The sequence below is a fragment of the Penicillium rubens genome (genome assembly GCF_028828025.1).
Source record: "Penicillium rubens strain IBT 27055 chromosome Unknown utg000002l_segment0_segment0, whole genome shotgun sequence".
Lineage (NCBI taxonomy): Eukaryota > Fungi > Ascomycota > Eurotiomycetes > Eurotiales > Aspergillaceae > Penicillium > Penicillium rubens.
In genome coordinates, this window is record NW_026890600.1 from 143238 (window position 1) to 168943 (window position 25706).

General features: G+C 47.3%; 6 protein-coding genes across 6 annotated transcripts; 3 read left to right on the plus strand and 3 right to left on the minus strand.

Moving 5' to 3' along the window:
* Window positions 1-1964: 1964 nt before the first annotated feature.
* N7525_002505 (putative APSES transcription factor) lies at window positions 1965-4217 on the minus strand (the record flags this gene model as incomplete). Its single annotated transcript, XM_061212342.1, has 3 exons — window positions 1965-3832; window positions 3897-4083; window positions 4176-4217. 3 exons carry the CDS (start codon window positions 4215-4217, stop codon window positions 1965-1967), a joined length of 2097 nt encoding a protein of 698 aa, XP_061069363.1.
* Window positions 4218-4610: 393 nt separating this feature from the next.
* Window positions 4611-5047, plus strand: N7525_002506 (NADH dehydrogenase [ubiquinone] 1 beta subcomplex subunit 7; the record flags this gene model as incomplete). The annotated part of the gene is made up of 3 exons (XM_002559888.1): window positions 4611-4662; window positions 4727-4848; window positions 4943-5047. The coding sequence occupies 3 exons, from the start codon at window positions 4611-4613 to the stop codon at window positions 5045-5047; spliced, it is 279 nt and encodes a 92-aa protein (XP_002559934.1).
* A 1432-nt stretch (window positions 5048-6479) lies between these two features.
* N7525_002507 (glutamate--cysteine ligase) lies at window positions 6480-8830 on the plus strand (the record flags this gene model as incomplete). Its single annotated transcript, XM_002559887.1, has 7 exons — window positions 6480-6490; window positions 6547-6619; window positions 6681-6746; window positions 6813-6955; window positions 7008-7133; window positions 7187-7772; window positions 7823-8830. 7 exons carry the CDS (start codon window positions 6480-6482, stop codon window positions 8828-8830), a joined length of 2013 nt encoding a protein of 670 aa, XP_002559933.1.
* A 201-nt stretch (window positions 8831-9031) lies between these two features.
* On the minus strand, window positions 9032-9508 carry N7525_002508 (uncharacterized protein; the record flags this gene model as incomplete). Its single annotated transcript, XM_002559886.2, has 1 exon — window positions 9032-9508. The coding sequence occupies one exon, from the start codon at window positions 9506-9508 to the stop codon at window positions 9032-9034; it is 477 nt and encodes a 158-aa protein (XP_002559932.2).
* An 832-nt stretch (window positions 9509-10340) lies between these two features.
* N7525_002509 (uncharacterized protein) lies at window positions 10341-12230 on the plus strand (the record flags this gene model as incomplete). Its single annotated transcript, XM_002559885.2, has 4 exons — window positions 10341-10667; window positions 10722-10908; window positions 10966-11586; window positions 11638-12230. The coding sequence occupies 4 exons, from the start codon at window positions 10341-10343 to the stop codon at window positions 12228-12230; spliced, it is 1728 nt and encodes a 575-aa protein (XP_002559931.2).
* Window positions 12231-17388: 5158 nt separating this feature from the next.
* On the minus strand, window positions 17389-19077 carry nsdD (GATA-type sexual development transcription factor NsdD; the record flags this gene model as incomplete). The annotated part of the gene is made up of 4 exons (XM_061212343.1): window positions 17389-17601; window positions 17692-18009; window positions 18151-18988; window positions 19046-19077. The coding sequence occupies 4 exons, from the start codon at window positions 19075-19077 to the stop codon at window positions 17389-17391; spliced, it is 1401 nt and encodes a 466-aa protein (XP_061069364.1).
* Window positions 19078-25706: the final 6629 nt, after the last annotated feature.

The following is a 25706-nucleotide window of genomic DNA, read 5'->3' on the forward strand; positions in this document are numbered from 1 at the left end:
TTTTTCCTCAGGGGGGCGGAACTAATCGGAGCTATTTGCAAAGTGGATAAATGCTTTTTTGGGAGTTTTCCATGAAACAAGAAGAGCTGCAGAGAAAGAAGGAATGCAGGGGGGAAAGGAAAAGAAAGAATCGAAGATTAGATGGAGGGTTGTGAGAGAAGAAGAAGAAGAGAGAGAGATTGAAGATGGTGGATGGCCTAGGCGGGGATTGTTGCCTGGTTCCCAAGGCAGTAACCGAACACAATAGGCCCAAAGAGTACTAGCGTCTTTTTCTCTAGACACAATCGCTTCGAGAGGGAATCTCAACGGAGACTCACTTAGATATCTTCTTTTATTCTGTTCTCATATTTGGGGAAAACAGGGATAATTCAAGCTTTTTCAGGTTTACCTATACTCTAGGCAATATCCTCTTCTTCTGTCTGACTGCCTGATCATAGCTGACAGCATCACAGAAGAAGACCTATTGGGGAGATCTGACTGGCTTGTTCTGTTGACCAATAAGCGACACACCCAGCCCTGAAGGGATCCCCCATCACATCCCCAGCCAAATCATTGGCTGTTGGCCACTAGCGGCGCGACGTGGCTGCCATCGACGCCTGACAATGCCCCTGGAGCCGCTCGTCACTGATGCCAAGCTGCAGGCGCCAGCCAATGGGTTTACCTGGACTTTGTTTGCTTCTCATTCATAACTCAATCAGGTCTCATCATCATTGTCACAACCCTGTTCATCGTATTCTACAATGAGGGTGAATTCTGCATGTAGTATAGCGTGTCTTCTCAGGTTCGTCGCTCTCCTGCTCTTTAGCACATATAGGCGTGTCTCTGTTGGTTTCTACAATATCCCCTCACTGGCTTTGTCCCTTTATCGCCTTCGACTGTGAGATGGTCAGGAGCGTAGGAACTGCCTCACAGACCATATGTGATTTTGAGCGGCTTTTGATCTATAAAGTGCAACAAGCGCTTGAAGCCCGGGAAAATGTCAACAAAACCCAGCTAAAATCACGGAGGCAAGAAAATCGCTGAATATTGTCTATCAAATTGTTGCGGAGTAGAAATCTATAGTAGACTCTTCAATCCTCATCACATGCTTTCTTGCGATACACTGCATATGATAACATGTGATGTGATATACATAGGGGCCAATATCTTATGGAAGACCTTGAATAAGCTTGATCCCGGCTCAGTAAGAAGATGGTACCTTCCTATTGGCTTATAAACCAAGGCTTGAATGCATGAATCCAATGGAATATCATCTTGTTCATTGACAACCTTGGAATTCGCGGACTTTTTGGTCGGCGAAAGAGATGGCTCTACAACGATATAGAACACGCGAGGGATGAACTTGTACCGTAGCGTTTTTCAGAGATCACATATAGGACCCTAGTGATATGATCTGGTGGAATTGCGCAGACTACATAGGAAACTGTCTAGTAAGATCGTACCATAGAAGCTAACATGATTATCGTTTATGACGGGCCATGAAGATCTGGATATCAATTGGTATAAACCACGCCTTTTGCCATCCTAAATGAATCATACATGTATAACGTACATCTCATCTCAGCCCCTCCTGGCTTAGTATTTCGCATTTCGCCCTTTAGGGAATCGGGAACCGCTGCCCCCACGTTGTATGTACAATGTACAACCGTTCTTATGGTCTGTACAGACACATATGAAAAAGAGATAGACAGTCTGTGCCCGCATATCTGCTTGCGGGTCAGAATGCTAGTCAGATGGAGAATGGGGCCCAGAATCACAGCTACCTGAGTAGGCAAGTTGCTGTTGAGCCATCGGAACATGAAGAAAGGTTAAAACAATGGATACGAAGAAAAGGTAGAAAAGAAAAGAAAAGAAACGATGAAGGTGCGGGGTATCTGCTGGCTGAAATAGTGTGCCAGAGGAAAATCAATGAATCATGAAATATAATCAAACATGGAGCCCATGGGTCTGCGACCTTGAGGTAGCTAAGCATCCACTGGGACACTGGGTCCAGGGTGAGTGGCCGACTCATTCTGGGATGGTAATCGTCGATGACCTAGTTCCGGAGTGGTGCCCTTGCCGTTCATTCGGTCAAATTCCAACGTTTCAGCCAACTCCGCAGCCATAGGGTCCAGATCCTCTTCTTTAAGTCCGGTCGCCAGAGCCACCAGCTTGCGGTGCATATCGAACTTGGTGCTCACACCCGCATCCGCTGTTTGTTGGGCTAAGTCTTTGATAGCATTGCGACGTATCTTCTGCGCAGAGCAGAGCTCTTCAGCGAGTCGATACCTTGCCATCAACTCATCTTGCTCGAAGGACGCCGGCGTAGGTTTTGGTACCTCCGTGATAGCAAACTGTTCGGCCAACCGAACATGCTGGATTTGCTCCAGAAGGGACTCATAGCTTGCGCGCAGTTTTTCGTATCGACCAGCCTGGTCGTCATTGCGCTCATGCTCGGCCTCCTTAGCCGCCAATGCAGAGAGTTGCTTCTGAATCTTCTGGCGGTCGGATTCCAATTGCTCATATAACGCTTCAGGATTAGCGACATCATTGGAATCTTGCTGGTTGATTTTTGAGTTTCCATAGGTCACAGCAAGCTTTTTATTAGCCTCAGCCATGATCGCTCCAATCTTGGAGAGGAGCTCAGACGTCGCAGAGGCATCCGGGATTGGAGCAACGGACTGTTGATCTGCGCCCACAAGACCAGCTGCTTCAGCATCCATATGTTCATTAGCCATGGTGACGGAGGATGGGGCTGGCGGGATGTCATGATCATGATGTTGAGAACGCTGTGTGATACTGCTAGCGGTTTCCCCTTTATTATTCACCAGATCACCAGCGCGGTGACAATGCACAAGAAGGATGTTCACTAAGCGAAACGCGCCGTTGCGAGCAGCGACCAAGACAGCGGTGTCTCCATTCTGGTCCTGACATGACAACAACATTTGTATCTCATCTTGCGAACATGTCTTGCATAACTTATCGAGGAGTATTTCGCAATAATAACGTGAGCTCTTCCACTTTCCCTTGCTTCGAGTATTCTCTGCAATGTGATGGAAGATAGTGGCACCAAACCAGTCTCGGAAAGAGACAGTATCCAGAAGCATGTCTAAGAGAGCCGGGAACGTTCTCTTTTCGTAATTATTGGTGAACAGAACAGCTCGGACGAGCGGGGTCTCTTCATGCTCCGAAAGAGCCTTGACATTAGCCCCCCTGTGCAGGAGATCTTGCACAATGCCCAAGTCACCCATCGCACATGCCCAGTGGAGTGCTGTGTTCCCAGAGTCATCAATGGCCCGATCGACTTGGAAATGAGCAGGAGGTTCGGGAGGGGGAATGCGTGTTGCTTCTGGAGCATCACCCACGGTCATGAAATAGTCCAGAAGTTGATCGCCGTAGATTATGTGTTCTTGCTCGCTGATGGACATAGCGGTTGCCTCATCCACTCCACGCTTCCGCTTCCGTCCCCCATGTGACATTTGAAGCATATCCTCGTCTGCGACCATTGATGATGATTCGATAGTAGCGTGTCCAATTGACTCGTTATCATCGAATGCCGCATTTATTTCGTAGGAATCTTGTGGAATGGTTGGGGGACCCATGCTGCGCTGAGGTTGAACAACTTTCATGGACTCTGAAGCTGCCACCGCAGCCGCCGCGGCAGCCGCTGCGGCGGCACGGTTTGCGGCGGCCGATTTCCTCGGCGCCCTAGGTTTAGATGGAGCTGAGGTGTGCTTTGGCGCCGGCGGGGGGCTGTGATCTCCAGCAACATAATCGAAGATCGGGGCTAGCTTTGTAAGGATGTTGTTGCGTTCCGCAAGCTGGCGGCCTTCCGCAAGTGGGATCCAAGTTCCTGTGAGCATTGCCTGTCAGTAATCTGAAGTCTCCCTTCAGGCGTCATACATCCCAATGCATACCCTGATATTTGCCATAGCCTCCTTGAACTTTCTCATGTACCCCCTTCTGGACCTCTCGTTCGAGGATGCGCGTTCGTGCAGGCTTATCAAACCCTGCGGCCTTGAGGATGTGTGTTGCATTGACCCAATCATCCGCTCGCCTTCTCATGACACTGTCAGTGTCAAGCTTGAACTCATACACGGGCACCTGGGTGTGAGAATGTCAGCTGTGGTCGCATTCAACACGGGAAACAATCCCATGACAGGGAGGTGGAAATATTCAATTATAGATATACTTACACTGCTATAGGTAGCAGAGTAGATGCTTTCCATCCCCGCCATAATGTGCGTCGCCGTCGGCCGCTGCAATTCAGTAGGTTCCCGAAGAGCGATGTAGCAACCACGCACGTTGAAGCCGAAGCGTCACCCGTAGAAGATCCACAAGTTGATTGGTTTAAGAATTCTTCGGCACTCGATGCATTGCACGCATTAAAAATCCGGACCGCGAACACAGAGATACGATTCGGTGGAGCTGGGGGTGGCATCCCAAATACGCGCTGGACGCGTAAAGTGCGCACTAGTCCCGTTTCGGAAGGCGGAAGTCTGTCATGTGATCTTGTGTCATGTGACCAATATCGGCCCAGCAGGAACCTCAAACGAGCGGGAATCGCCAACCACGCCGTCCTGCCTCTGTTTCCCCGCTCCTTGCCTTTCCACCCCTCAAATCTTGACAAAATGACTGTCATCGAAACGGTTAAAAGTGCCGTTGGCCTTTCGGAGACCTCCGGTAAGATTCCAAGGCCATTGGCCTACATTCAGAAGCACTAGCAGGAAAGTTAATCAGATTCCAGCAACCCGCCAGGAAATGTCGGAAGCCCGTCTTCCCATGCAATACAGAGATTCATGCGCACACCTGCTGATCCCATTGAACCGATGCCGACAAGCAGAGTACTACCTTCCCTGGAAGTGTGAGGTACGAGATCCCCCATTTTGATGCTCCAACACAACCCGATTCGACCAGAGCGCTTTACAGAGCTAGCCAGCTAATTTCTCTTCTTTTCCTCTAGGATGAACGACACTCATATGAGAAGTGCCAGTACGAAGAGTTCAAGAAACGTGTGGCCAAGATGGACGAGCTGCGTGCCGCCAAGGACGGCGCCCGGAGCAACTGAGTTGTGGGGGACTGTTGGTATGCGTGGTCGGTGCTGCTGCTAAAGTATCAGGAAATGTAAATAAGAGATACACCGAAGCTGCTTTTATGGATTGCCTTTTGGCGTTGGGACCTTTCATCAAAATCGGCCACTTTATTTTCTTTGCCTATCTGAACAACAATTGCATCTGCAACTTGATGCTCTGTTTGACACTGGCTAGGTTGCTACCCAGCATGTTTTCTCAGATCAAGCATGTGCCCATAGACGATTTGTCGTTTGGCATAGTTTGAGCGCATGTAAGCAGATCGTCTAGTAACTTGCAAGAAGAATTATACAACCCTAGGAGTTTGACTGGATTCCTTGGAGTTCCTCGGTGATACACGCGCTAGGATTTTATAGTTCTTTTGGCGACCTTAGCCTGGCAGCTTTATTATTAGGCAATCACGCCTTGCTACGGACCACCGATGTAAAACTCGTGAAGCTCTTTTAGGCTGCTTACCTAGGTATTATATACACCCGTGGACGTCCCCTAAGTTAGACCTTTCGACTAGGACCAAAGCATGTTGCCTAATCAAATACCATTTTCTGCGTCCAGTGATCGTTTAGCCTTTATAAGCTTAAGCTGTAAGTTCCATTGGCTGCATTGCTCCTGATTGGTGTGCACGATACTATGCTAGGTAGTTATAGCAGGGACCTACATATAGTATGAATATTGCATTATATGCAGATTTGGCATAATTGTCAATCATCATTGAATCATATCAATAAGTTCCATTTAGTTGTGATATTTTCTACCGAATATTTCTTCCTGGTACTTTCAAATCTGACTTTCTACCTATTCTGTAGGTATTAATATCTCCATGGTTTAGCTTAGCATGTAGACAATTGAACATCATTCAAATTCATCTTGGTATTAACTATTGACGATAATATCTGTGACTTTGTTTCATTCCCTTTTGTATCTATACAACGCTCGGACCTATGATAGATGATGATCCTTTGAAGACGCAAGTGCAGGGTCTCGTCCCACCAGCCTTTCTATACCAGAGTACTCCAAGTCGAGGGTTTCTGGAATCAAGTCAGAAGAGGATATTCCCCGTATAAAACCCTTGATGGAATAACCTTGGAAGTCTCTAGAGAAGGCCGTGACAAATCATGATTAATAATACAAGTCGGAGGTCTGGCAGGGAAATAAAACTCCCGCCGTTATCGCCGCCCCCGCCAGAAAATCGGCCGGCCTCCGAAAAATCCCCCTCATTGCCATTTTCCAGGAACTACGGAGAATCAATTAGAAGGGGGACTATGCGTAGGTCTACATCTGTTTGACTACTCTCGGTTCTTCAACCTTCGGCTCTCCTGTCCACTTTGGGATTGTCTTGACTCTTTTACCCTATACTTGTTTGTGCCTAGGCATTTTGCGTTTGCCAGCTGGGAGACATACATCTTTGACGCAATGGGACTTCTGTATGTCTTCTGAGAGGCTTGATTTGCTATTTCGGAATCCGTCTAATCTCAAGCAGAGCTCTCGGAACAGCGCTGGAATGGCCGGAAGCCAAGACAAAGGCGGGCCAGGTGCGTCAGTGGGGTATCGAGGTATGCCGCATGTGTTCGATTCGTCTAGATCGACAAACCTCGAGGTGTCTGACTTGATTAGCAATTACTTGCCAATTGGCGCAGGGCACGAGGCAAAGAACGCGATGCTCTTCTTTGGGGCGATGAGGTATGTTGTTCCGGCCCGTATAGTTGTTTCCCAGTCACCATCGCTGACTGATATCCTCTACGATAGGTCGAATACCTCGTGGTAGCTCTCGACGACGCGGCGAAGAAATCACGGCTATCTCTAGCCCAGGCTGAGATCCTGAAGTCGCTTGCCAGAGACGAGGAGTTGTGGAAGTCCGGTTCCGGCAAGGGCAGTGAAACTGGGGACCAGTGAGTTGTGATTTAATTTCCGACAGGTACTAGTATATCTGACAACAGTCAGTGAGGGGGAGGATCCGCCGCATTTCCACCCCGAATTTGGAAGGTTCATGTTGGAAGCTACTCCTGGACAGCCTTGGGGAATCGGGTTTAAAGACCTACTCAAGGTGGAGTCTAATATGAAGTGGAGGTGAGCTGTTTTAGCAACACGACTTGACCTAAAATATGCTAATAGCCTCCAAGACGAGAAGTTGCGAAAGCACACATGGCTCCGAATGAAGTCCCCATCACCCTCACAACCTTCCCTCGGTTAGGAACCAAGGATGACTACATCCAGCCATATTATCCCCCGTCTGGACCAGCTCTCCGCTCGCAGTTTGTTCCTGATGAGATTGCCAATCCCCATATCCGATTCCCGACTCTGGCTGCCAATATTCGATCCCGGAGAGGGCGCAAGGTCGAACTGAATGTGCCTGTTTTCCATGACACAAATACTCCCAGGCCATTCAAGGATCCCACGGTTAACTATGACCTTTATAATTGGCCCGAGGATGACGACGTCCGCAACGGTGCCGCCAAGGACGATCACGTCTACATGGACGCCATGGCATTCGGAATGGGCAGCTGTTGCTTGCAGATAACCTTTCAAGCAAAGAATATGACAGAGGGTAGAAGACTTTATGATCAACTGAGTCCTTTGGGGCCCATTCTTCTGGCCCTGACCGCGGCTACACCCATCTACAAAGGCTTCCTAGTGGACACAGATGTGCGATGGAACCAAATTGGTAATGCAGTCGATGACAGGACACGTGAGGAACTTGGCGAAGCTGTAAGTTTTCCGGCATCATACCCTTGGCTCACAGAACTAACCTCCTGCAGCCTATCAAGAACGACCGGTGGAGAATTCCCAAGTCGCGATATGCCTCTAATTCGACTTACATATCTCAGGATCCTCGTCTCCGGAAGGAGTACTTCGATCCCGATCTAGTCGTTGATGAGGATATTAAGAAACGCCTTATGGAGGGAGGAATGGATGATCTACTTGCGACGCACTTTGCACACTTGTTTATCCGTGATCCCTTGGTCATTTTCTCTGAGGATCTTGAAGAACTGGATCTTAACAAGAGTGACCACTTTGAGAACTTACAGTCCACTAATTGGCAGCACATGCGCTTCAAGCCGCCGCCACCTGATAAAGATGATATTGGCTGGAGAGTTGAGTTCCGGTCTATGGAGATCCAAATCACGGATTTCGAGAACGCCGCATTTAGCATTTTCATCGTCCTTGTCACTCGTGCCATCCTGAGCTTCGATCTCAACTTCTACATCCCGATCCAGCGTACTACAGAGAATATGGAGACGGCACACGCTCGCAACGCTGTTCTTGATCGGAAGTTCTGGTTCCGCAAGGACCCCTTCCCTCGCAGGGTGCCCAGAAGCGCACAACAGTCGACGAACGGCAGCACCTTCTCATCCACGGCATCGTCTGCTGTGAACACCCCGCCTCCATCTCCTCCTCTTGGTCCCGTTGAGATGGAGTTTGATCTCATGACAATTGACGACATTGTGAATGGATGCGCAGACGGATCATTCCCGGGACTCATCCCGCTTGTGGAGTCCTACCTCAACAGTGTCAATGTTGACGTCGAGACGAGGTGTTTCCTGGCCAGCTATCTTGATTTGATTCGCAAGCGAGCCGACGGAACCCTTTGGACTGGGGCTCGTTGGATGCGTGAGTTTGTAGCCAAGCATCCTAACTACAAGCAGGACAGTGTTGTCTCCGAGGAGATCACCTACGATCTAGTGAAGGCCGTCGAGGAAATGACTGTCAAAGAGGGCAAAAAGGGATCTGTTGGATGGGAACTTCTCCGGGGCAAAACGGTCTAGACCAGAGGCATCTACACACATCCACACACGCGCACACACACACACACACATACAACTAGATATCCAGAGTGTGAGCATGTATGACGGAAACTTGAAATAATTTTCACATATTCATGACAATTCGAGGCAGCCCTCCTTGTCACAGCATCTGATGGATTTTAATTTTCTCATTTCTTTTAAGTGTCCCTCCAACCAAAGTACTCATTCCAGCAACATTTCCTCCTCAGTCGGCAACCGACAGGAGTCCGCCAGCCCCGTCACCTTCCATTCACCGTTGCGCTTATGCAAAACGAAAAGTTCGACACCAACATGATCCACAACGCCGTTGATCTTTGCCCGGAATGGCGCCCACACAGCGGCCAAGTTCAGGCTTCCTGTCTCGTGCACCTTCACCTCGGGATCCCAGATACGCTCATCGATATCGTCTTTGAGCCCAGCAACATGTTCAACGAACGAACCAATCGTACAGAAGCGCAGGGAAGTGGGAGATGGAGGCGAGAGTGTCATTCCTCCTGCTCGGACACAGTGTTTCTCGAAATCGGCGCGCGACTTGCTGCTCAGTGCTGCTAGGAAGCCTTGCGTGACTGCAATAATGGCGGCTGTTTCCTCGGATTCTAGTTGGATTGCTGGCCCAGCGCGAGGGCGGGTTGGTAATGACCGGCACATTGCTGATGGCATGATTTAGTTGGAAGGCATCAAGTCGAAATAATCATTATAGTGGGAGACCGTCTTGTTATATCTTCTATCTTCTTTTCCACGAGCAAACAACTAGATGTACATGTGTACCTACGTATGTACATGGTCACTATTTATTCCACTGCTGTTACCGTTACAGTGCCTATCGGGACTATGGTTTCGGTCTGTTACACTCTTGTCTAACTTTGTCCGATTCAGAATTTCAGGAACCTTGCGATCTTGCTGTCATACAAGGGTAAATGCTTCGTGTCACGCTTATTTGGTGCTTGGTCCGGATTTCCATCCCTTTTTGAACTTGATTCTTGTGTTACTATCAGGGGCATGTGGCAGCTGCTAGACTACCAGACCTGTTGATGATATATTGGGTTTGTATCTCCTTTTGGCGTATCTCAAAACGTCCCAATAGATTCATATAAACCTATTAGCACTCACTTACCTCGGCCAACGCAAAAGCTTCGGTTAATCTTCGGATTGATCAACGTGGCTTATGACCGAAACAGGCAATCGTCCGTCAAACTTTTGAGAAAATGACGATGAAACTCAATATCCCGGGACATCCTGAAGGGATATTGGTGGATGAATAGGCTTAGGCCATCCCACCTGCCCATTTCTTGTCATCCGGATACTACTCCAATATAGCCTATTATTCCGACTTGCTATGTATCTTGTTTTTACAGCATGACCGGAGCACATATCAGCCGTTCACATCTACCGAATGTCGATCATAAGCCATTTAGGCGATTATGGGGCTTCCCCGCAACACATCCCCAGACTTCGGATAATGACGATATGTGTACTAATCCGGAGTATATAAATGGAACGTAAACCGACACACGATGAGAGGACCAGTGTGGGCAAGAGTGTGCTCATTTATATTACTATGATTGGATTTGCGACCAGCTTTCTACTATGGACAGCAGTCCATGCTGTCCCTACCAAGTCATCTCCCACAGTGGCAGTGCGCAATGGAACCTATACTGGAGTGCGAAGCTCAACGTACAACCAGGATTTCTTCCTGGGGATGCCTTATGCCCAGCAGCCAGTGGGTAATCTGCGCTTTACTGTACCGCAGTCATTGAATGAGAGCTGGGATGGTACACGCGATGCGACACAGTACTCGGATATCTGTGTTGGATATGGTGTAAGTACAAACTTTCCTGTGTTCTAGGATGATTCGTACCAACGCGGAAATTAGACGGACTCTATTTGGTACCCTCAGTCAGAAGCATGTCTTACCCTGAACGTAATCCGGGGTTCATCCACCAACAAGGACTCGAAACTTCCCGTTGGAGTGTGGATTCATGGAGGTGGATTTTATCAAGGCTCTGGGGCTGATGAGCGTTACAACATGTCTGAAATTGTGGAAAACTCGTATCAAATTGGTAGGGTTCTCGCACTCCTTTGGCTACTTGGAAGCCTGGTCTAACTAGAATTCTAAGGCAAACCGTTCATCGCTGTCACGTTGAACTATAGACTGTCAGCGTGGGGCTTTATAAGCTCGAGTCAAGTCTCCGGCAGCGGAAACACCAATCTTGGATTGAGAGATCAGAGGCTGGCGCTTCAATGGGTCCAGGAGAACATCGGCGCCTTTGGCGGCGATCCCGAGAAAGTCACCATATGGGGCGAGTCAGCAGGTGCCATGTCAGTGGGATATCACCTTACAGCATACAATGGACGGGATGACAAGCTGTTCCGGGCTGGCATCATGCAGTCTGGTGGGTCGATAACCGCCAGTGCGGGGAATTACACGACGTTCCAATCAAAATACAACACATTGGCCTCCAAGGTAGGCTGCTCGAATGTCGTGGATTCATTGCAGTGTCTTCGTGAAGTACCATTCGAGACCCTTAACGCTGTTCTAAATGGCACGGAGGGCATCTCTGACTACAACTTCTCGCCGGTCGTGGACGGGGACTTCATTCCGAACTGGGGTAGTATCCAACTGAACAAGCATGCATTCGTGAAAGTTCCCATCATGTCGGGCAGCAACACGGACGAAGGGACATCTTTCGGACCAACGGGGATCAGCACCACAGAGCAATGGTATCAATACTTAACAGGTATGTATACAAGTTGTTCTACGCTACCGTCTCAGCAGCTAACCCGTCCAGATGGCGGATTAAACTTTCAAACACCCCCCTCTGTCGCCAAACGTATCCTCGAACTATACCCCGATGACCCATCGCAGGGCATTCCAGCATATCTCGGAGATCAGCGCGTGCCTTCAAACGGCCACCAATGGCGCCGTACCTCAGCCTTTGCAGGTGACTACGCTATGCATGCCAATCGGCGGCGACAATGCGAAGCATGGGCCGAGACATCAACCCCAGCATACTGCTACCGGTTCAACGTGCGGTCGGCAGATGTGCCACCCCTTTCGGGTGTGACTCATTTCGAGGAGGTATCATTTGTGTTCCACAACCTTGCGGGGATTGGATATCACTACGGCAAGCCGTTTGCCGGGGTACCGCAGTCATACATTGACCTCAGTTCTATGATGACGAGCATGTGGGCATCTTTTATCCACGACCTCGATCCAAACCCGGGTGTCGTGGATGGATCTGTGCACTGGGATTCTTATTCCACGAGCGATCCCGTTGATCTATGTTTCAATGCTAATACTACCAGTCATATGGAGGCTGATACATGGCGCAAAGACGGGATCGACTATATCAACTCGGTTGCGCAGGCTTTTTGGCGGTAGAAGTCGTGGTTGCACTGTAATTATGGTACCTGGGTAGAGTATACAGTCTACATACAGTAAGCTTACAAGTCAATCCATTGGTGGGAATTCGACCCGAGATCCAGGTGCGAACCAAAGGTATCGAACCATGGATCCCTCGGTCCAAATCCACCTACCACGCGGGTATTGCATCACTGCCCAGGTGGATAGGAGTCAAATTACGCCAAGAAACTAGTAGATACTTCCTCTTTAATATCGAAAAATTAAGACACGTAATCTAGATATTGCATGGTGACAGAAACATAAAAAGGGTCTGCCTCGGCTATTCCAGTTATTGTCGAGCTGGAGCCGCGTGTAATCTATAAATGTCCCGTTAGGCTCACTAAAACTGCAGATCGATATCGAGATTCAATTCCGCCGATCGATTATATAGACAAGCTTTGGAGCACTCGTATCCCGGAACCATGGTTGCCTTCCTCCCGTACTCTCTGGAAGATTCAATAACTATATTTTTGTCTTCCTAGATCCATATGTCTCACCCAGTGAGACACAGTTACAGTCATATACTTTGTACATACGGAGTGCATAGTTCATGCTCCGTACATGGAGACCTTGATAAGTGGGTCGCTGAAAGGTCCATTCACAGCTAGTATATTGGTTGTATGCACATCTCGCCTCTAGTTGTTCCACTCCAGGCGCTTATCGCGCAGATCCCATCAAAAAGCAAAACCATGCCAGACGAACCATGCCGTCTCCACAGCTACTCCGTACATGAACTAGCAGTTCCGATTTACGACATACATTGACTGCGTGTGAGATCTCACCGGACTCGCATGGAGAATGGGCATATCAGAATGGATCGGACGCGTGACGTGGCCAGAGCGTGTAAATTCACTCGAGACACAGCCCACGGAGGATCTCACATGCCGATGACTCCGATACAATACCTGCTCACCCCTTTTTATGGTGGGTACCAGTTGTACTTCATTCCAACGCTCACCGCCTCGATTGCAGCGCTTGCTTGGGGCCAATCTCAGATCGCAGGTGGGGGGATGCTTGCTTGAGCAAGGATCGCCTGCACCTGTGGACCGCATCAACAAGATCGGGTGGGGCTGAAATTCTACGATTTGAAACTTTCATGCAAGACTAGTGATTTTTATTAAAATGGTTGCCTCCTTTTTCTAATGCGACCTGGCCGAATCAAAACATACAGTGTACGCATCTTCCTGCAAGCCATCTCGTACATCTCGCGGGAGATCTCGGACGCTCGATCTGGGATTTCGGGCAGATGCAGTTCTCTCGATCTCAGGGAGGATGCAGACTTGAATTATTGGAAAAAGTCTGCGTAGCTTGCAGTACATTCTACTTGGATGGTACAATATCTCCCTATCTGTTTACCCAAATATTGGGTGTATTACACGAAATACACAGATCATCAAAAACCAAAAGAAACGAAGCCAAGATTGAAATACAATAGTCGGACCCAGTCCGCAGGTAGGCTAATTCGATCTCCACCCACAATCTCCTACTATTGGCTCCAGTCAGATAGACTTTCCCACCAAGAACGGTATTTCCGGTCAGTCGATTCAATATGTCAGCCACGAAGTCAGCCAGATCCAGTTTCACCCGGAAACAACCGGTCGTTGGGCGAATCAAAAATCTAAACGAAACGAACGGAGTTTGGCCGGGGTTAAACTCCATCCAATTAGAGTAGAGTTAGCTGATTTCCAGATTAATTAAGTTTCTGCGAGAGTTTGTGAAGAAGATGATCGTGACATTTTTTAGTTGTAAATGACTTGGGAGTACAACATACAGGAAACACATACCTACATACGGAGTAGGACGGAGTAGGTGCTGAACTTGGTGTTTCGGATAGATCCGCTGCAGTTGGTAATGTAATGTCCGACTTTAGGTAAATATTAATGCAATAATATAGAAACATTTGAATGCGCATGAGTGCTAATGCAAGTCCGTTATTTCGGTCTTTCACGGCGAAGTCCGATCGTCTATATTGTACACAACATACTGATTACTACCTAAGCAATAGCATGCTACCATATACTACAACCAGCTAAGACAGGGAAGACAGAAAGAAGAAAAGAACATGAACCTTATGCTCCACTCAGGCTGTTCCATCCCTAACTTGGCATGCTCGGCATGGCGCGGGAGGGCTGAGAGCCTGATTCAAATACCGATCTACGAGTACGGAATACGGAGTACCACTGCGCGCCTTTTAGCTCCTGGCAATCTGCCACAAGGTTAGGTCGCGTGGACCTTCGCAGGAATACACCGCCATTTTTATTCCAAACAGAGTTCTGACCGCAGAAACCGTCGCCGTCGTCACCGCGCCCCGCAACGAACAGTTCGCAGTTCGCCGCAGCAAACTATTTAATGCGATCTATACGATCTCACAAGATAGAGTTTGTGTCGGCCACCGATCCAAGGCTTATAGGCCGCACAGCACAAGCCTACGGATGATCAACAGCGTTATAGGCAGATTATTCTAATACATATGGAGTACTATGTAGGTAAGTATAGCCAAAAGGGTGATCATAGAACTTCCAGAAATTATTATTAGCTCGTGGAGTGATATTCCTTTTCCGTCCGTATACGGAGTACGCTTTTCACTTTCTCGGTTATCTGCCGAAGCTCATTCGGCAATGTTGTCCAAGCGCGATAAATGGATACGCGAAAGTTCACTAGCCCTTTTTCCTTCTCTATGATCCTCCGGTACGAGATGGAGATGCTCATGGAGATCCGAAGGGTCCATTGCGCCACATACGAGTTATGGTGCTATTATGGTGCCACCCATCTCTTTACCGTATGGGGCCTGCCGCCTAGAAGAAAATAGTCTCTGGGGAACAGCGTACAAAAACTGCCGTGTGGCTTTGTCGGCCGTGTCTCGGCCATGTCTCGGGCGAGTCAGGAAGATGCTAGAAAACAGTGGAAATGAAGGTCGCTGGGACAAGAGAATCGGTTCGAGTCCATATGCCATTATGTGGCAAGGAGTATCATGCCATATCGTTTGTACTCCGTAGGATACTCCGTGGAGAGAATGTAACATGAAGAGCCCCAGGTGTCCACCTCCTACTTTAGGGGCCCCCGGGGGCTTTGGGGGATAAGTCAGCACGCCCCAAAACGGAAATTGCATTCCATGGGTCTTTCCAAGATTGGCTCTATGCCACGTTTTGCCTTTTCGGCTTAATTTCCGAAGTTTGTTTCTCCTTTTTGGGTCTATACCTAGATAGATCTATAGAAAGATAGATCTATAGAAAATATTACTTAGTAGCCTACACAATTGTTGTAGTAGGCAAAATTAAGAAGCCAAAGAACGTTGGTACAGGGTACGGCTAATGGCATGATCCTCACAGGGATAGGCGAACGTGGGATCCGGGATCTGGGATCTCGATCGATTCGGGGTTTGCCAACCCTGCTAGCTTCTTTCCTCAGAATGTACGAATTATCATGGCAAATAATATTCCGACATTGTCACTCACATACCCCACCCATTAAAAGTAAACAAAAGGAATGAGAAAACAAAGGAACCCCAAATTGATCGACTTTTACGTATACTAACAAAGTCAAATGCTCTAAGTGAGACTAGTGAGCATAGCCCCGGACAGACTATGGAAACTCTCCAAACTATCGGAATGGGAACACCTGCCGATTCCTCCGAACGTGGGTTCCCCATATGGACTCATGAACTACAGTATCTAAGCTGTCAATCTCGACAATGACAAATCTTAAGACACGGCTTTTTGATCCACCTATTACATACCTAGGTACCTTACATACAATGTACGGTCCACTGGAATGTGGCGGTCTGTAAATAAGGCTACCAGAAGATCGCATAAAGTATTAAATTTGATATAGATATTATGTCACATTATAGTATAGTAGAATCTTACCTGTATATTGGTTGATATTCACTGGGTTATGCACTAGAGATATTCTGTATTTAATATGCATTTAATCTAAATTTAATTCTGAGATCGCATGTCCGATTCTCCGATCCCGATCCGAATACTCCGTAGATCAGATCTGATTATCCAAACACAAATACTTGCAGCGAATCTTGGAATGATCGCACGCCAACCCCGCTCGTCGAATCGGCCAAACTAATTCTTAGTCGAGCTATTGGTTGTTTTTCCTCGCTCCGTAGAGGATTTCCCTCTGAAAGGAAAACCTTGAAAGTTCGAATAATCGGGTTCCACCATACTCCGTACAATATATTGAAGATCTGAAACCCGCTCCCAAATTAAATAAATTACAAATTCCATTAATATTAATATCCCATTTATTAGCCCATTGGCATGTACCAATATCTATTGTACAGCGAATCGGGCCTTGTAAAACAGCCAAGAGATCGTGCCATATTTCCCATTGCCACAATGCATGTGGCCAATACCCATTAAGAGAATGAACTGCAATCAGAAAAAAAAAACACTCGAGGTCATGCCATATGGGCGTAGATATCCATGGATAATTATAGATAAATAAAGTTACCCCGGAACCGCATTCGGTACCGAGCCCCTGCGGCGAAGTTTTACGGCCGAGACTACATGTGGTGACTGGATTTGTAAAGTTGAGATTTTGATATTCAATTGGTATTGCCATCCGAACAATCTTCCATTTCCACTTGAAGGATAAAAGAAAGTGTCATAAAACCTTGATCGAATATGAAATATCGACTAGGAACCATAAATGTAACGCTGAATGAGACACGATCGTACACACATCATATCAGGGACATACTCGAACAGAACAGTTCAGGGAACGAAATAAATGCAGGGTATAAACCAATAACGGTATTGGACCGGAACAGTAAGAAGGTAAAAGAGGGAAAAGGAAGAAAAAAGAAAAAAAGAAAAAAAGAAAAAAACCAGAAAAAGCAACCAGTTTCAGAAAGGCCAATGGCTATTGAATCATCAAAGGGGGAATATCTATGCTGAAGCCGTTTTTCTCCCAGTACCTTGGAAGCTGTTGGGGGGTATTATATAGAGCACCGAGTAGGGAAGGTCCCAATATAAATAAAAAAGATCACAAAGGGAAGACATAAAAATCAGAGAAGATGCCGAACAGGGAAAAGATAGCAGAATTCCCAAAGAAAAATGGCCACTGAACTCCGTTTGCCTTCTATTTCCCACCTTTTTCAACGCCACATGAAAAGAAAAGAAGCTTAATGACTGGTTGGTGAGGCGGAGTTGAGAACCGACTTGGGCTTCAGATTTGAACCCATACTTACCGCCTTGTGAGCGCCCATCTTGCGCGTCAGCTTGGCGTAATGTAGACCGCAGGCGTTACACAACGTCCGGGCACCATCTGGGCCCCGACGCCATTCTGGTGTTTCGGCTCGGTTACAGCTGTGGCAACGACCAGGAGGGGCCGCCTTCTGTAAAACGGGGGTTAGCCAAACACATTCAAGGGTGTGGGGGTGGATGACAAGGTGTCAATCCAGGGGAAACGAGAGTCCAGAACTTACTCCACGCCGTTTCTTTGGGTCTGCGCCTGCAAAACCGCCCGTGCCTTTGAACTCTTCTTGGTACATCGCCATGTGGTCATCTTCGGTCTTGAACGCCTTCCGCTGCGCCATCTGTTCGGCCAGAGCCTGTTCTTGGTTCACCACGGCTGTACGTATCCGAATCAGGGCATCTTGGTTCCGCCGTTGCATATGGAGCATGTCCTCCACCTCATTTAGCGAGGGGAGGGACCCTAATAGCGGGCCAGAACGCTGTGTCTGATGTGCACGAGCCGCGTAGTGCCGTGAAAAGTCCAGGGTTCGCGTACTTAAGTCGGCAATCTGGTCCACAATGTCAGCCCACATGTAATTTCCGGAGATTTGAATTTGACAAGCCATTGATCAATTTTGTCCCATGTGGTCCAAAAATAGAAATGATGGTCAAGCCATTCGAAGAAAGGGAAGAAAAAGGAAAATCCATACCTCATTCAAAGATGTCTCCACATCGTAGATGTCAAGATGTCGTTTTCCAGAGTCGCTATGGGGAGGACCTGGTCGACCCACAAACCCACCCTTGACTTCTTCCACACGTGGTGCCCCCATGTAGGGACGATCGTAGGGAGGAGGGTATGGGTGGCCGGACTGAGATTGGAAGGAGTAATTCGGAGGGAAATGGCCGTAACCATTAGGCGAAGCCACGCTACCGGCGGAGGTTGGCGCACTGTACTCATACCCAGATGAATTTTGCGATTCAACCGAGGTGATGCCTGTCTTGGCGCTCTGTGTAGGGGATTTGCCGGTGCTGAGGGAGTGGAGTGAAGGGTTACGCGAATCTTGTGTGTTGATAGAGGTGAGACTGGAGCGCGATGTATCCTGCAGCTGAGGTTGATGAGGGTAACCGGGCTCCCGCATTGAGGGCCCCGTCGGTCCATTGGAAAAGGGATTGGGTGGTCCAGCTGGACCTTCTGCGCTCGGTCGTCCGACGAGATGTGAAGGCGGCGCAGGGTGTGCGGATTGTGGTGGTTGAGCGGAGGTAGATGCAGGGTATGGGAGAGGATTGTCATTTCCAAGGGCCTCGTGGATTGATGGGAGGGATTGCCTTGGAGTGTGTTTTTCCTTTTCATCTTCAAGGGTGCGACGTGTATCCGGCGACGAGATGTACCCTGGTGGTGCATTCGACGCGTAGGAGTAAGGCAGGGGTTGTCCGGTGTACATGGCGTTGGGACTCATCAGAGGAGTTGGAGAACCAGTGCTTGAAGGGTGTCTCGAGGTGTATCCCGATCCGTCTTTCCCTAGGAAACCTATCGCGGGTAAAGGGTCTCTGTGAATCGAAGCTTGGTCAGCAATGGAAGACTGCCAGTGAGCTCGCAAGACCAACCTGTGCCTAGATGCGGCTTCCAAAGACCCCATCACGTTGATAAATAAATCCCCCGGAATAAAACAAAGTTCAACGGAGGTCGCCTGAAAGTCGCCTTCTCGTGCGACAAGGGAAAAGTGTTCCACCTGTTCGTGCCGAATGTGATGGAAAAGAGGCCCAGATCCCAAGATCCAACCGATCCAAAGATCCCGGGGGGCGTTGGAAGCTGTGGCGTTCAGATGGAGCCCGAGTAACCCGATGAGTTAACCAGCAATTACCTCTCTTTCCTTTTCTTTCTTTGCCTGTCTCTTCTCTTCTTTTTTTTTTCCCCAAGTCAAAATTAATCAAACTTAGGAAAGAAAATAAAGAGGGAGAGAGAAATAGATAGAGAGGAAGAATAAAATAAACCCCTCCAACACAAAAAAGTCTCGTAAAACCTTGATCAAAACCAAAAAAAAAAGAAAAAGGAAAAAAGAAAAGTCAAGATCGCAAACGCAAGGGATATAAAGCGTGGAAATGGGAATGTCAATCCAAATATGAAAGCACGAGGTGGAATGGGGATAAATATAAAAGACACCTTAAGAGAGGGGAAAAGCCAAAAAACCAAAAATCAAAGGGGATCGAGGCTACTTCATTTCGGGCTTTAGATTGAAAACGGGAAGCTTAGAGAGGAGTACAGGAAGTTAATGTTTTTTTATTATTTTTATTTTTATTTAATTTTGCTATCAAAATATAAATATATAAATAATAAAAAGAGAGAAAAGAGAAAAGAGAAATTTAGATTTAAAAATAAAATAAAAATAAAAATAAAAAAGATCAAATAGAACCATAAAACCTTGGAATAGATCGAGATCCGAACAGGGGGGAAAATTACTGCGAAATTGCCAGATCGTCATAACCTGGTTTTATTTACAAGGCAAATTACCAACTGCGGGTCATCGGGATCATACCTATCACTAGTTAGGCTTTTTGTTGTAGGTCTTTAGTTGATATCTCAGTGGAGACGAATAATTACAGATAGTTTTCTTTATAGTATATGGAGTACTCCGTAGAGGCTGTACAAAACTACATCGATGTGCGTAACTATCTAATTAGCTTCGTAATTGGATACTTCTGGAAACTGCAGGGTGTCCTCGGTGTCTGTTATCCAGAGACACAATGCGACACCGGTCAGGAACCTCTAACATCTTTGTAGTACATATATAATCTACCTAGTAATGACCCACAAACTATCCAATATCCAATATATTCTCAACCATATTTGGTAAATATTAAATAGGAAAGAGAGAGAGAGAAAGAAGGGGGAAAATTATGGAATTAGCTTACCCCAGAAACTAGGATCGATCGAGAGAAACGGCCGATTCTCAACGTGCTAAGGGACGGCTGAATACCGGCCGAGTGGTCCAACAAAAAGAGAAGCTAGTGGACGATAGTTCAAGCTCATCATTATGCCCTAGTATTCTGGAATCAATCTATGTTATTTGTTATTTATTATGTATATACCAAATAGTGCAGGGTGATCAAAGAGAAACCCTAAGATCGACTTGACGACAAGTAGTATCATGTACGAGGACATGTATATGCATCCATGTCACATGAGAGAGATCTCCGATTCAGAGTGGATAAAATGTCAGCCTCGGGCCACGAACTAAACCCAAGTTTTTGGAGTTTGACCGGGCTTATTAATAGTGAAGGATATGATGTCAGATCCATCCTGTCCACGAGTGCTCCAATATTACAGTAGTCCAGGGTTCAAACAAACTTGGGAGGCGACCTTGGAAGGTCCGTCCACTCTTTAGCATGCATACTGTAGTTAGCCTGTGCGCAAAACCCATCCCACAGCCCCAGATTAGATGAACAAATGACTCAAATACCAAGTAAAGCATCGAGTCTGGGGGACATGCAACCCCAAGTAGTGTCACAAAGGGGGAACACAAGATGCACAAGGGGGAGTATACATCAATTCAAGATCTCTGGAATGGGGACACAGAGGGGCTCTTTCCATCGCAACTGGCCCCGGCTGAGGTTACACAGTCAGATCTGAAAGTGCCCGATGTGGTCCGGATTACAACGTTCCATGGTTCACTCGACTTTATTTCATGTTTGTTTATTTTTATTTTTATTTTCGCTATTTTCTTACTTATACTTGCGCTGTCCCGAGGTCCATACTTCTCAATGCAATAGTGAATCTCTCATCTCTTGACACCTATTCAAACAGAAATAATACCCAGCCACTCAGTACAATTTACGTCACTGAGCCACAATCCCGTTTCAAGCCAAGATCAGGCGCAGGTGAGATCACAAAAGGAAAAAGCAAAAAGGAAAAAAAAAAAAAAGAAAAAAAGAACTGGGAAAAGCACACTAAAAATGAAAATTAATTAATTAATTAGTTAACAATTCGTCAGTCTCGGAGCACGTTACCCCCTTGAGTACCCGCCGAAAGGATCGGATCGCAAGGGTATTGCAACACACGTTGCATAAGCTTTACAGAGATCGAGATCGAACACGGGACGTTTATTGACGAGATCGCGTGGGCTACACTCCATCCCAGCCTTCCTAACCCTGACATCTACAGTATGAAAACTGTGCTGGCTGAAAGCGTGAAAAGCCCGGGAAAATAGGAAGAGAGAGGAATATGGGCCGGTTGCCTTTCCAGGCGCCCTGCGTAAAGTCCAGGATCAAATCCCGGCTTCGATAGTGTTCGGCGCTTTCTCTAGAGTGTCTTGGAAATTTCATATTTTCCCACTAATTCCTATTATTTTGTGCAGCTGTCTCAAGCTGAAGGATCAAAGCTCTCATATTGAGAAAATCTATTTTCTGGAGCTTTAAGTTTGTCCTCGGACCCACCACGTTGGACGTCATCCGATATTTTCCCTTTAGACTCCGGAATCCTAACAGTCTACTCTGTACTTCGTTCAACGTAGTGAAATGTCCAAAATTGTCTGACCTATCCCTATCAAGCGTGGCACGGCACGGCAGCTATCATAGCCCCATTCGCCTCCTTGATCTCACTTGAGCGCACAGACTCAAGGGAGGCCCGGAGACCCATAATGATGTACGATATACATCGTATGGCCCAACGGTCCGCACAAGGTCTGAAAGAGGAAGACCCAACGGTGGGAGGCAATCGCCTCGAGATCTCCGTAATAGCCAACGCGGTTGATCTGCGACGGTTTTCACCGGCTGTACCAAGGCTGTACGTTCGTACGGAGTACGCCTGATGCGATCACCTCGATCAGCCTTGAAGTCATTTGTGATAACTTTTCCATGCATATAAGCAAGAGCAAATCCCGATTCTGATACATATTTGATCCCCAGTGCATAGGAATCCGCTCATGCACTGGCCCGGTGTTTGCCCCAAGAATGAGAACGCGGCGTATAACCGTATAACTGCACAAAGGACTTGTTGACGGGTCCGAAATCGACGTGGAATCGATCTGCACAGTAGTCGCTGCATCTCGAGAGACCAGTGCACCAGCCGGATCTCACGATTTCAGCCACTCTGCGATGCATTCCGTGCGCACTGGAGACTTAGCGCATGCACGGTAGGTCACCTCAATCTGCCGAACATGAATGCAGTAAGGATCTCTCTGCGATTGGGAGATTCTCCACCCGCACGATAATGGGGCTTTAGGAGAGACAGGGTTCAGGTAAGAATCTCCCAATGCTGAACCCCGATGAGACTGATCATAATGAGTCTGAGGCTGAAATCCATAGTCACATTTGTAGTAGTCCGTAGACCGTACATCATACAAAGTGTGCCTGGGGCATTCATCAGGGGCACCGGATTTCCCCGCGATGTCTCGGCGCCTTTCGATCTGAACTATCAGAATCGCAACTGGTCGCACTAGCCCGGTCGCAGTGCGCTACGATGAATCAGATACGATCGAAGTATAATTTCTGCGATTGCAATTGACCCGGTTGTTTTCAATACGGGGGCGAAAAAACCAGAACCAGTTTTTAATGGTTGCCTTTTTACGGCAACTAGGAGTGCAGGATCATTACGCAGCCTTAACAAGTGGTTTCTTTTTTACGGGTCGCGTCCCACTAAGAATATCACTGGTCTTAAGGAGGTTTTCAAAATATAGGAAAGGGTCTGGTGGAGAAGAAAAATCCTTGAAGAGTGGCTTTCGGCATTGAAAGATATTCACATGCCTACGCTCCCTGGCCCCATTTGAGGGAGATATTGGAGAGATGGCTACCACTTCACCAGAAATTCACGTCTAGCAACCAATGACATGAATCTTCGACGAGATTTGACGCCCACACCAAGCTATCTTCAGTTAGAGAAGATGCCGATCCTTGGCCACGCGCCTCTTTTTTTTTCATGACTTTTACTTTACGATACAACCGCTAGTAAATGTGAAAATCATTGCCTAAGAAGAGAAAAGTACTTCAGAGAATAACTGGAGACCACTGCAGACGACTGGAGACAATGATCTCAGAGTATGTTGATCGACAACCGTTAAAACCGTTTCTCCCCTGAGCTCGATTCTGACAAGATCAATAGGAATGTTTTCCCGATTGTGGAGAATACATAAACAGACGGGTAAAGACTCCTAACCGCAAGGAGATGAGCGACAACTCAGTTTCCTCAAGTTGGCAAGAGTTTAAGATGCGAACCCAATTTTAGTGCGCATCGACCGTTGACTATCACTCTTTCTCCGATGCCCATAAGGTCGAACTGACATCATTTAGGGCTGTCGCCGTACAGACTACTTGATCGATTCCAGACTACAACATAATACTAGCCGATCTTTGCAGTTTCGTCGATTCAGCCGGGAATCATTGCAAGGTCATCTGGTAACTCAACTCCGAAAAGGGAGCTAAGACAGATTCCCCTCACCGGGATGTTATAACCGTGCAGACCCAGCACGGTTCACGTCCCTACACCGTACACAGTAAAATCTCCGGCAATACCCCCCATACCCCCCATACCCCCAACAAAGAAACCATCATGCCATCACCCGAGACTCCGAAGTGTGGCTGTTCAGGGGATTATTTAACTCGCCCAGTGGAGACACCCGGGAATCTCTCCGATCTCTAGTCTCAAAGGAGTAAGTTGACAGCTGCAAGTTGACCAAAAGATCAAGAGGGAAGAGAAAAGGAAGTGAGGGTCCGATCCTATCCCGAAATTGACCAAGGAGAGGAGTCGAGGTGGGGAAAATGGGGTGTATCTTTCAAAAATCAGGTCAAATCTGCAACGCCAATCTGCACGTACGGCAAAGGAACGGCAACGTCGACAAGGTTCTTGTGAACTAGCCAGGGCTTTCAGGGATTTTGGCTGTATTGCGCCAGAAGGGGATAAGAGTGGCCCTATTCCGGCAATATGACGGGAATTTATACCCTGCAAGATGTCTTGTGTCTTATTGGGTGACAGATCGAACCGAACTCCTCATCGAAACGTGCCAGATCTACGATATCCCAAAGTTGGGAATTGTCTTTTGATACTAGTTCAGACGGGGACTATTGGTAACGGCTCCGCCCTGTGAAATATATATGCGGTGATACTATTGTGATAAGTGATTTACATGGATATTCCCCTAGTCCTTTTTTTCCCTTCTTTTTTTTTTTTTTTCTTCTTTTTTTTTCGCCTCCTCAAATCAACGTGGGACATCCTATGGACGGAATTATGAATAGTGAAATCGCCACTGATCTGCGTGGTTCAACGACAGCTCACGACAGCTGCACGTTTCAATCTGAGAAAACTCTACAATATATCCAAGAGGTTTAGGGATCTAGTCATTTTGCCCTGTGGATTCTCGAGCAGACCGACATTTAGGAATAATCTCCACGGTGACAGGGGAGAATAACCAAAACAGCCAAAACAGCCAGAATCAAATAAAAACGGGGAAATCAAGCCGGACCGTTCCCAGACTCCACCAAGTCAGATACATAGACCGCTTCGATCGGCGGGACTCTCTCTGATTCCTTTCGTTTTCGCTTTTTTCCTTTTCAGAGACTAGGCACTTAGCGCCAGCAGGTCGTCCCGATACGGGACTAGCTCAAGCCCAAAGGTTCTCCTGAGAGATTAACGAGATTACAAGTGGATTGACCGTTTTCACTGCTCCACTCCATCTTCAGTGGAAAAAAAAAAGGGAATGTGGACTCCACTAGTACACTATTCGGTATCTGTGCAAATCCCGATACCATCGTGATCGCCTTTGAAATCTCCGAGTGAATGTCGGAGAATACCGCCGAGGAGTGTGAAGTACATGAATCATGCATTGATAGACATATTGATAAACATCCTGGCGATCTCAATCTTGTACTCCGTACGGAAAACAGACCCGAGTCATGGATAGACATGGATCGACGATGTACGGTATATGCATATTACTAAGACGGACCTCTAGCAAACCTTGGGACCCTTCTCAAATCAATCACATAAATAGAAAGCCGAGGACCGAGATCGGGTTCAGGGATTTGGGAGATTGCACTCCCGTATACTCCATAACTCCATACTCAGCCACGTGAGGAAATGAGAAAAACGGCTGGGATTAATTAAGATCCGCCGGTGGATACGCAGTGGATCGTGTCAGTCCGCTCCAGGTTCACATGGCTCCATTTCTAGAATATCATATTAATTAGTTATAGGTTATGTTCATTAGTATACCTTTTTACCTTTTTATGCGGATCTCGGGACTTCATCTGCCGTTTGGCCTGTGCTGGTGCTTGCCAT